This window comes from Miniopterus natalensis, chromosome 17, assembly GCF_054644295.1.
Source record: "Miniopterus natalensis isolate mMinNat1 chromosome 17, mMinNat1.hap1, whole genome shotgun sequence".
Lineage (NCBI taxonomy): Eukaryota > Metazoa > Chordata > Mammalia > Chiroptera > Miniopteridae > Miniopterus > Miniopterus natalensis.
In genome coordinates this window covers 27942154-27953561 of record NC_142097.1, presented here as the reverse complement: position 1 = coordinate 27953561, position 11408 = coordinate 27942154, and the positions used below count along the sequence as shown (strand labels likewise).

The following is an 11408-nucleotide window of genomic DNA, read 5'->3' as shown; positions in this document are numbered from 1 at the left end:
GGCTGCTCCAGGTCGTGGCCCCGGGCGCTGCCCACAAGAAGCGGCGGGGGGGGGGGGGGGGTCGCGCGGGGGCGCCTGGCGGGGTAGGGGTCGGGCAGCGACCCAACCGCGGGCAGGTCTTCAAGGACGCTCCTGGCCGGTGACCGGTCTCAGAGCGCCGCCCTGTGGCCGAGCGCGGGATTGCATACCGTACAGCCTGGGTTTGGGAGGAGCCCAGTTTGTACACAAAATTGGGCGGACTCTGCTAGACCTAAACCAGCTGCCTGAGGAAGAATCACCCTTGTAAAGAGAACATGGAGGACTGTGAGGATGCCAAGGCAGTGAAATACCAGAGCCCTGACTTATTTTGTCCAACCCTTGCCCATGTTACAAATGAGAAATGAGGCCGGAGCAGAAGCTATGGTTTGTCCTGGCCCATCCAGCCAGTGAGCTCTGCCTATGGCGCTGCCTCTCCAAATCAAGGTCCAGCTCAAACCCCACCCACTCCAGGAAGCCTTCCCTGGCTAATAACGATGACCCAACTTTACGTCCTATCCTACACTTTACACACTCACTTGTGTCATTTGGTACATTCTGCCAATATTTATTAAGTGCCCGCTGTATGCCAGACACTCTACTAAGTACAGAGGTGGGCAGAGAGAGACCAGGCTCCTGCCCTTGTGTTGCATGCAGTCTGATGAAGGAGGTAGAAGCTAATCCAACAGCCACTGTGAGAAGTGCCATGACTAGAACAAGGAACCTAGTCTGGTGGGAGAGGCAAGCGGGGAAGGCTTCCCTGAGGAAATCACGTTTGTGTAGCAGCCATCAAAGAACAAGGGGATGGAATCTGAAGAGGGCCTGCAGGGAGTACGGGGGAAGCAGGAGGAAGAGATGTGCAAAGGCCCTGTGGCATAGCAGTGAGTCAGAGCTGGGGGACTGCAGAAGGCCAGCCTGGCTGCAAAACAGAGCAAAGGGAAGAAAGGCAGTAGATGAGATGGAGGTTGAGGGAGAGGGCAGGGACCAAGTCTTGGAGGGACTCGTGAGTCATGAGAAGGAGTTTTGGTTATTGATGGGAGAAGAAGAAAGTATTGAAGGGCTTTAGTCAAGGGAGTGACCCTGCACTTTGGAAAGCTCCCTTTGGCTTCCCAATGGAGAATGGACTGGAAAGGGGCAAGAGTGGCAGCAGGAGTGGTTAGGAGGCCACGGCCGGACCAGGGGAGATGGTGGAGGTCTGCACCAGGTGGAGGTGGAGATAGAAGGGGATGTCTGTAAAGGAGGGAAGATTGTCAGGATTGGTAGTGAGGAGAAGGAGGTGTCAGGAGTGATTTGCAGAGTGGGGCTTGTGCTGGGTGGTGGGTCCATTTGCTGATGAGGGGATACAGGGAGGGGCTTAGGTGCAGGTTGATGAGGCCAGTTTTGAACATGTTGGTTTGACGTGCCCTTGAGACGTACAGGTAGACATGACAAGGCTCTGGGATGCAGAGGAGAGGTTGGTGGGTGAGAGGAATCGGGTGTTCAGTGTGGAGACAGTGCGGGCCCAGAAGGCTGCAGGAAGAGGAGAGCACAGGCTCATGCCCGGGCTTGGGGAACTCAGGAACGCATCTATGAAAGATAAGAGAGGAAATGGTCACAGTGTCGAGGGAAAACAGGAGAGGGTGGCGCCCCAGAGGCAATGGAACAGAGAAGCCAACTGAGATGAGACAGAAAAAGGGGCACTGGCTTTAGCAACATGGAGGTCATTCAGTGGGTTGGCAGATGGTGTTCCAGTGAGGTGAGGCTGACAGCAGAGGCTGACGGACTGGGTTGGGGGTGGGGGGACATAAGATGGACACTTGATGTGAGGGAAAAGATGCTTTCAAGATGGGCAAGACTAATTATGACAAATACCAAGGGGAAAGATTTGGTTTAGAGAAGGCGACTGATGATATGGAGGAGAGAAATCTCTGAGAAGCTGGAATGACAAGCCGGAGGGTCTGGTGGGTGCTCCGTGGGAGGAATGAGGGTCAGATCAGAGAACGAAGCCTGCTGTGAATGTGGAGGAATCTGGGCTGATAACAATCTCCAAAGTGTGACCATGGGTGAGGGTTGCTGAGACGTCATGGGGGTGGCAAGGTCATCCTCTTGGACAACAAAGTCACATGGGATTAAGCAAGATCTGGGTGAGTAGAAGACTGTGAGCCAAGACTGAAGCATGGCAAGAACGAGTGGAACGCAGTCCTTGGGGTGGGGAGGGGAGGCAAGGGCAGCCCAGTGGCTCCCAGCCTTCAAGGAGGGAGGAGTCTTGGTCTTACAGGAGGAAGATGGTCTGGAAGCAGCTATGGGGAGCAAGGAGACCAACCTCTTCTTTATGGGACTCCAAACAGCACCCGTTGGGGGAGGGGTCAGGGAAGCAGTGTAAGAGTGACAGCCAGTTTAGAAGAGAGCCCAAGTAGGGGAGGGGCAAAGGGTGGTCAGCTACCAAGGATGGGGACCTCCTGTGTGTGTGGCAGAAGACAGACAGAGTCTGGACTCTGGCACTGCTTGGCAAATAGGAATGAGGGGGTATGGCGGGCTCATTCCTCCTGGTTTGCCTCTGAAGAGGGTGAACCCTGGGCCAAATGGAAAATGGCCTGGGAGGAGCCACATAGCAACCTCATAAGGAAGGAACTCATGTTCCCATTTGACAAGAAAACGGAGGCAGAGTCATAGAGAGGTTAAGTAATTTACTCAAGGCCAGGGAGCATAACCACTTATTACTAAGTGATTATATTATTATTATTATTAAGTGCAAATCTTGGAACAGAGTTTTGAACTCTTGTCGGCCTGACTCCTAAGTAGGTGCTGTTGTCCACCCTGCCTTCAACAGCCAAGGTGGGACTCCCTCCAAAACAAAAAAGCAGCACCTTTCCCCACCCCAGCCTTAGGAAGGAGAGCAGCGCTGTGTGTCTTCCTGGACCTCAACTTTGGTGTTTCTGGCCTATGGAAGGCCATTTTCTCCCAGCACCCCAACGGGGGTGGGGCTGGCAGCAGACTGTCTGCAGAGCCAGACCCTGAGCACTGAGGACACATCAGTATCTGGTGGTCCTGTGGTTGGAGAGCATTGAGTAGAAAAGGAGGGAGGTGACCATGGTGCCCCCCCACGATGAGGTACCAGGCCCTCCCCCTTGGTTTCCCAGATCCCACATAAGCCCAGGCTCCCTCTGCATGGCTGAGATTGAGTTTATTGCCAGCCCTTGGAAAGGATTTAAGGTGACTCAGTAAAACAACAGAGCTTGGGGGCTTCTATACCTAGCTTGCCTGCCCCACTGAGTTCTGAGCTCCCCGACGCTGGAGGCTGTGGGCTTAATAATGCTCTGTTCCTCCACAGGCATGCCCAGCACTGCGTTCACTACAGTCAGTCAATATTTGCCAAAATTAAACCTGCTGCGCAGCCTGGGACCTCAAATCCAGTGGAGCCAAACTGTCTGATGCTGAATCCCAGCCCCACTCTGTAGCTAGCTTTGTGACTTTGATCACGCCATTTAACCTCCCTGAGCATCAGTTTCCTCACCTATAAAATGGGTTTTGCACTTGGTTTAATGCTCCGTTGCCCCCATTTTGAAGCTCTTAACCCAGTTTTGAACAAGGGGTCCTGCGTTTTCATTTTGCGCCGAGCCCCACAAATGATGTGGCCAGTCCTGAATGGGAGTGGTGTTATCTACTTCAGAGGGTTGTTGCAAGGATTAAATGAAGTAATGTGTCTAAAGTGCTTAGCACGTAAGTGCTGAATAAATGGGTTCCTTGCTCTCAGGTCATCCCCAGCGCCTGTGTGTGATAAATGAATGAAAGTGATCAAGGGAGAGCCTAGGGAGCATCTGGAAGGGAAAGTGCCAGGCTGCGGTGGCTGTGCGGGGAGGCGGGAGCGTTTTTTGGTGCCCCCCACATTGTGGAGCATTTGTTTCCACGGCAGCCGGTGGTTCGCGCTGACGTCCAGACCTGGCGCCACGCCCCGCAAAAAGTCCACGTGGTGGGAGCTGAGACCCGGGCTCCAGTCTTTATTACGGGGGCGCGGTCTCTGGTTCCAGGAGCCGCAAAGGGTCCGCAAAGGCCGGGACCCGGCCCGCGCTCCTCGGGGCGGAGTCTCAGCCGTTCCGCGTCCTGGGGCGGAGCCCAGGTGGGAGCCCCGCCGCTGCCCGGATCCAGGGGAGCCGGGCCGCGCCGTGCGCGTCGGGGGCGGGGCCTCGCGCGCCCGCGCCGGGCTGCGGGGGCTGCGGGGCTCAGAGGAAGGGGTTGGTGCCGGCCTGCGGGGCGGGGTTGAGCGGCGCGGCCGAGTCGGGCGCGGGCAGCAGCGGCGGCGGCAGGCTCGCGGGCGGCGGCGTGAAGGCCCCGGCGCGCGGGAAGACGCTGAGCGAGGCGGGCAGGGCGGCGGCCGGCACGCTGCTGAGGGGGAGGGGCAGGGAGGCGCTGTAGGTCATGGAGCTCAAGGGCGCCCCGCCCGGCCTGCCGGCCGCCCCGCCCGGCGCGGGCGACCCGGTTCGCATCTGGTTCAGGGTCGGCCTGCCCGGCTCGCCCCAGCCGAACGGGTTGGTGGGGGATGGAGCGCTGAGATCTGCAGAACGAGAGGGGGCGGGGGTTTGGAGTAGGCCGGGGGCGCAGTCCTAAAACGGGGGGGGGGACAGGATCTGGGGTTTTAGAAATAAGGAAGAAGGGCAAGATTCTGGGGCAAGGGCTGAACGGAGGGAGGGGGACAGTGTTGAGACCTAGTAGGGAACGGGGTGTTCTACCTGTCAGGAAGGGGTTCCGGGTCTTTGCGGCCTGGGGTGTCTTGACTAAGGAGTCCAGGTTGACCAAGGAGGAGGCTGAGGGGCCCAGGAAGGACTCAGGCGTTCGGGCGCGGGCCTCCTTGCTGGGCTGGGTTAGGGCTTCCCCCACTACACCCAGGTCAAAGGCCTCTGGCTCCTTGGTACCATTTTGCTTGGAACTGGGGATGGGGTCTCCAAACAGGTCCAGCTCTGGAATACAAATGGGTAGGAAGAGGGATTGATCACTGTAGGAGGAAGAGGGCAGAGACCAGTTCTGGGTAGGCCCCCATTCCCCAGAGATGAGTCATCCCCTGACTCCTGCTTACCCACAGGACTGCTGGGCTTCCCAGAAGGCAGGGCCTGGGCACCCTCCAGCCCCTCCTTGGTCTCTATGGATACTGGAGGTTTGGCAAATGGGTCAAAGGTTGAGGTGCCACCTAGAGCTAGCCAAGAAAGAAAAGGGAGATGAGATGGGTTGGTAAAAAGAGCAGGCACCAGACTGACCTCTTTCCGGGCAAGCAGCCCTCCTAACAGAGATAGGATCTGCTGCCCCTTGACCCTGAAGGAGGGGGACCCAGAGGTTGTCCAGCCCCTCACCCACACTCTCTGGCCCTTCACTTACTAGGGGTGTTGGAGGTTTCCACCAAGGCCCCCCAAGGGTCAGCCCCAGTGTTGGGGAGTTTGTGCGGGGAGGAATTCTGTGTCCAGGGGTCTGTAGTGGGGACTCCAGCAGGCAGCACTGGGGTCCGGCCCCAGGGTTCAGAGGAGGAGAGGGTAGGGGGCAGGTCCCATGGCTGGCTTCGGGACAGGATGCTTCCTGAGGGGACTGGAGACCAGGGATCTGCAGAAGGCCCCCAGGAGGAACCACTGGGCTCTGTGTTGGGCCTGAAACCTGAAATGGGAACAGCACAGACATGACCCCAAGCTCACCCTTACCCCCATCCCAGAGCCAAGTTACCCAGGCCAAGTTTCGAGGCTAAGGGATCCGTTTCACAGATTCAGGATGCTGACTCAGAACCACCCAGCAAGCTGGAGCCCATATCTAGCAAGTTATCCCAGGAGCCTGGACTTCCTGGCACAGGCAGCTCAGGCCCCCTTCCCAGTCAAGGACTGGCTGGGGCAGGAAAGCCAGGGTGACAGGGGCAACAAGAGCACATTTCTGAGATCATTTCTCATGAGCTGGGCTCTTCAGTTGTGCTCCCCCTTCCTCGCTATGACACCATGTCTCACAGGAAGCTGAGGCTCAGAGACATGGGTGACTTGCCCAGTGGCCCTCAGCTGTGGGAAATGGGGTACCAGCAAGTGGCCAGGAAGGAATGGGCTCTCTGGGGCCAGCCTGGGAGGCTCTTGCAGCCCTGCATACCTACCTGGGATGTCCCATGGGTCAGCGGAGCAGTGTGTGGAGGGTGGGGCAGGAGTGGGTGTGAAGATGTCCGCCAAGTCCAGGATGGAGGACTGTGGAGAGGAGAGGGAGCAGTGGCTCAGAGGAGGGCGGGGCCCAGAGGAAGGCAGGCCCTATCCTGTCATTCTGACTCCAGCTCATTCTCTCCTTCACCCATTCCATAAACATCTAGTAGATCCCTCGCCTCTGCACAGTGCTTCTCAGTTTATAAAATGTTTCCTCACCCATTTAGTGTCTGATTTTCCTAACAACCCTGTGCAGAAGGTGGTGCTGTGCCCATTTTACAGATGTGCCAGATGAGTCCCAGAGAGGGGGAATAATTTGCCTGAAATCACACAGCCAGGGAGAAGCAGAGCTGGGCTAGAACTCAGGCCTGTCTGACCCCTTCTTCAACTGTCCTGTTCCTCAGCCCATCAGTGGTAAGGCTTGTTATATGACTAGCCTGCCTCCCTAAGTAGTGTCCAAGAGAAACTGGTCACAATGAACATGCAGAACTGGGGGTAATATGGACATCTTTGGAGGGTGGCCTTGTTTCCAGCAGCTACCTACACCCTCTTCTTGAAAAATATGCTGATGAGCCCAAGATGTTTTTAGCACCATATGCCTGAGTCCACCCCCAGTCTTAATCCACACACCATATCATCCTAGCATATCAGAGCTGGAACTCCGACAAGCCCACAGAGGAGGAAACTGAGGCCAAGACAACGATGCGCCCCAACCACAGAGTGGCAGCAAATCCAGAACCTAATTCAAGGGTTCTTAGATCAAGATTCTTTGCAACCCACTTTGCCCTCAGCTTGGGCATCAGCCTATGCAGTATGGGACCCAATCCCAGGCTGCTACAACCCCCCGCCTCCATTTTCATTGAATAAACACTTAAGCAGTGCTTACTGTATGCCAAGCACTGCTCTGCACTCTTTACAAATATGAACTCAGTTTGTCTCCCAGGCTCTGTCAGCCCACACACCCCAGCGCCCTCCCTACCTGGCTGGTTTTCAGCTTCTCCTCCTTTCTCTCTTCCCTCTCAGGCTCTCTGTCTTGCCGACGGTGGACTGCGGCCCCAGCACCATTGGCCATGGGGGAATCATCTCCCCTCCAGGACCTCACCTCCTGCAGAAGGCACAGAGGGAGTGAGGAGAGCATGGGAGCCCAGGTTGGACTTGAGGGGGCCTGAGCTGAGTCGAGAAAAGTGCAGAGTGGGAGGCAGCTGAGAGGTTAGGCACAGCAGGCCCACCAGGTGAAGCGGGAGGAGCCTGGTTAGTGCCCCTTTAGCACCTCCACCAGCACCAGCACCAGCACCAGCACCAGCACAGGAGGCTCGGCCTACTACCTTCTGGTGCTCCTGCCGGCTCAGGCGAAGAGCCAGCTGCAGCTGCAGGTCCTCGTCCCTGAGGGAGGCTGGGGGGACTGGCTGCGAGGGAGGAAGAGAAGGGTGAGCTTGGCCCGGCACTGTCACTCCTGGGCCGAAAGGCAACCTAGCTCCGCACTGCACGGGGAAGGGCTGGAGAGAGAAATGCCACCCAGACAGCTCTGTGGGTGTGGCCTTCTCCCTGTCCAGATCTGAGACGCAGTTTAAAAATCAAGAAGCTCAATCTTTTTCTTCTGGGTCTCCTGAGTCTCCCTGAGTCCTGCTTCCTGTCTGGTCTACCAGGACCTACAGAGGTGATGGCAGAGAAGAAGGTAGCATAGGGGCTGTCCCTGCCCCAAAAAGGGTAGCTGATGGGGGGGGGGTAGCATGTCTCTGTCTCCCAGGAATGTGTCTGTCAGCATACTCATCCCCTCCCCCTCTACGAGGCGGCAGCAGGCCCATACCACACTCATCTACCCCCAGCCCACTACACACACACTTTCCAGGCCCAGCCAGAGAGGACTGAAGCGGGAAGGTGGTCCCTGCAGGGACAACCCCAGGGACACAGACAGGTCCTATGCAATCCTTGGGAGCAGGATTAGGGCTTTGGGGCCCAGAGTAGGGGAGCCTAAGAGTCAAGGTGTGGTGAATGCAGGCCTCTCTCCTTTCTACAGTTCCCTCCCCATGCCACCCCCAGCCCAGCTGTGGGGCCTCCCGGGCTGCCCCAGGAGGGGCTCACCTTCTCAGCTTCCTCACGGCTCATGGCCAGGGCCAGCTGCAGCTGCAGCTCCTCTTCTCCTGATGTCTGGGGCCGGGCCTGCTCCAGGTCTGAGGTGTAGCGGGGAGATGAGGAGGAAGCTGCAATGACCACCATGGCTTCTGTGACCACACAGGTGCTCATGGGCTCCCACACCCCATCCCCTCCAGGGGGCCAAGGCTCAGAGGAGGAAACTGAGGGGAAGAGAGCAGCAGGCGTCCGAGGGACCCAGGGGCCAGGCCATGCGTTTGGCACTTTCTGTAAGGTTTCCCGTTCCACCCCATCAAGACTCCAATCCCTCCCTTACAGACCCGCAAACAACTCTAAGGGGTGCCTGGCCAGGGTCCTGCAGTAAGACTTGAATCCAGGTCCCCTGACTCTTCAGCTGGGCCCCATCCAGCCTGAGGTCAAGTGGGGTGGGAGGGTGAGAAGCTCCAGTCAAGGTCACAGCTCTCACAGCCCACAGCCCACTGCCAAGGGCTTTATGAACAGAGGGCCATGCTGAGTAAATCTTACATCAGGGAAGCACCACCAGGATGGGGAGGAGAGTCAGGAACTGATCATTGGCCACCCCCATTTTCAAGGACAGTGCCCTCAAGTCGGGGGATTATGGGGAATGCCACTGATGGAGCACCATGTGCCATGTGTCTGGGCGAAGGGCTGAGGGCATTTCTGGGCCTCATTAATTCTCACATCAAACCACCTAGGTAGATAAGAGTATCCCTACTTAATGGATGAGCCAGCTCAGGTTCATAGAGGTGGTTGTCCTGATCACACAGCCTGGAAGGGGCAGAGTAAGGGATGCTACTGGACTCCAGAGCCTGTGCCTCTGCCACCACACCGTCCTACTAGACAGTGAATTGACAATAACAACAGATGTATACCAACATTGTTTTTTATGCTAACTTGTTGAGCTCCTACTATGTGCAGGACATTTTGCCTTACACCTTACATTCCTTAGCTCACTGAATCCCCATTACGTCCCTCTGAGGTCATAGAGCCAGGATTGGAACTCAGGCCACCTCTCTGCCCCTAGCCTTGAACCCAGGGCTCACTCACAATTGTAGGAGGATGGGGAGCCCCTAGAGTGACCGTAGTCCTCGCCATGACGACGGCTGAAGCCCAGCTGCCCGCTGCCCATGGCCATGCCCTCCAGCGCCATGCGCTCCTTGGTCTTGAGGGCATGGGTCCGCTCCTGCCGGAGGCGCTCCTCATCTTTGAGCAGGGCCATCACCTGCTTGACCTTCTCACGCACGTTGACGCCCTGGTCTTTGCCATCACGGTCGATGTACTGGAAGTCCTTCAGTGTCTGGATGGTGAAGAGGTTCTCTCGGCACTGATGGGCCACCCGCTCAGAGCCCGTCTTGAGCAGGTAGTCCAGCAGCGTTAGCGCCTTGTATACGTGCCTCCAGTTCTTGCCGCTGTCATTGAGCCGCCGCCACAGCATGCCCATGACCTCAGCAAAGGCCACTGTGTTGAAGGTCAGGTCGGCAATCTCTGACATGAGCGAGCTGGGCGGGCCCCAGGGGTCATTGCTGGTGGCCTCGCGCACCTTGATCTCCGCCTCTGAGTAGTTGTGCACAATGTTCTTCACCTGGCGCCGCAGCGCTGAGGTCGTCATGGCTGGGGACTTGGAGATGGGCGCCCCCCGCCCCAGCCGGAGGTGGAGGGCCGAGGGCCACCGTCGTGAGGTCACGGTTTCCAAGGGTGGGCCGCCGTGCTCTCAGCAGGGCGGCTGCGTCCTTGGGTTCCACATGGGTCTGAGGAAGAGAGGGTTTGCAACTCAGGGGCAATGGCCCACCTCACTGGCCACTCAGTCACCAACTTAAGGCCTGCCCAGGGTGTCCCTGCTGCCAGGAACAGCCTTCAGCAGGCACTTTTTATTTTCTTATTTTACTTATTACTAGCAGGCATGTCTAGTTTTGCATGCTCATTTATCTTCACCATCACACTACAAAGATGCTGTTATGATCTCCATTCGCAAAGGGGGTAATGAAGCTTAGAGCAGGATCCATTGACTTGTCCAAGGTCACAGAGCTCGTAAGTGGGGAGTCAGGATAAAAGCAGGCAGACACACTCCACAGTCCTTGCCCTTATTGGGGGACAAGACAATAACACCCAGGAAGGAATGCCTACAAGCCTAGCTTCTGCTTGACTACCCCTCCCCTTTCTGCCAGGATCTAGCTTAAGATCTTTCCAGCATCTCAGTCCTCACTTTCCTCTCCTCATATTGTTAATTTTGTAGCTTGATTCATTTAATACCTATTTCCTGGGGCCTTCTCTGAGCCAGACACAGGGCACAAGTCCTGGCGCACCCAAGTCCAGTTGAGAGGGTACAGACAATCACAGCCCAGGTGGGAGTGCAGAGAAGCACAGGAGTACCCAAGCTAAGAAAATCACGGGAGACTCCCCAGAGGAGGTGATGGCTGAGCTGAGACCAGAGATCTGAAGACAAGGGAGAGGAGGAGTGAGCCAGCAAGGTGGGAGTGGAGGAGGGACAGTGCAAGAGAGGAAGGAGCATTGGGAGAGGCTGCCTCTCAAACAGATCATCTATCCACCTCCACCCGTTGTACACACACAAGAGCACTGAGGCCAGAGAGAGGACATGGCTTGCCCATAGTCACAGAGCATGTAGGTGGCAGAGCTGGACTAACACCTAGGTCTCCAGAAGACTATTTCAATACTTATTGTCAGTGTCACCAGTTTTGTAATTCATTCATATGATTGCTTTACTGTCTCAGCCCCACCTTCCCAGCCAGAACATAAGCTCCTTGAGGGCAAGGCAGTCTGGGCTCCCCAAGCCCCCAAGGCCTGAAGCACATGGCAGAACTCTGGTATCCCAGCTGCAGGGGGATTAGGGCCAGCCTGATGCCCTCCCCATAGCCACAGGACCAGGCCATCTGCCGAAAGCAAACCCAGGCCCAAATCAGACGAATGTTATCACAGGGCCCTACCAGAAACCCAAACCAGAGTCCCCCTGCCATCACCATTACTCTGGTATAGGTTCACATGGGCATGAGTACACACACACACACACACACACACACACACACACACACGCACACACACACACACGCACAGGCTGGACCTGCAGAGTTTCACCAATGAACCCCCACCAGTACCAGCATCCATAGAGACTGCACCTCTCAACTCTACCTTGGG

At 56.7% G+C, this 11408-nt stretch overlaps 1 protein-coding gene across 1 annotated transcript; it reads right to left on the bottom strand.

Moving 5' to 3' along the window:
* Positions 1–4214: 4214 nt before the first annotated feature.
* Positions 4215–9941, bottom strand: EPN3 (epsin 3). The gene is made up of 9 exons (XM_087826195.1): positions 9306–9941; positions 8229–8347; positions 7472–7552; positions 7126–7251; positions 6107–6194; positions 5362–5631; positions 5066–5182; positions 4722–4949; positions 4215–4546 (listed from the first exon to the last, which is right to left on the bottom strand). The coding sequence occupies exons 1-9, from the start codon at positions 9865–9867 to the stop codon at positions 4215–4217; spliced, it is 1923 nt and encodes a 640-aa protein (XP_087682321.1). The 5' UTR covers positions 9868–9941.
* Positions 9942–11408: the final 1467 nt, after the last annotated feature.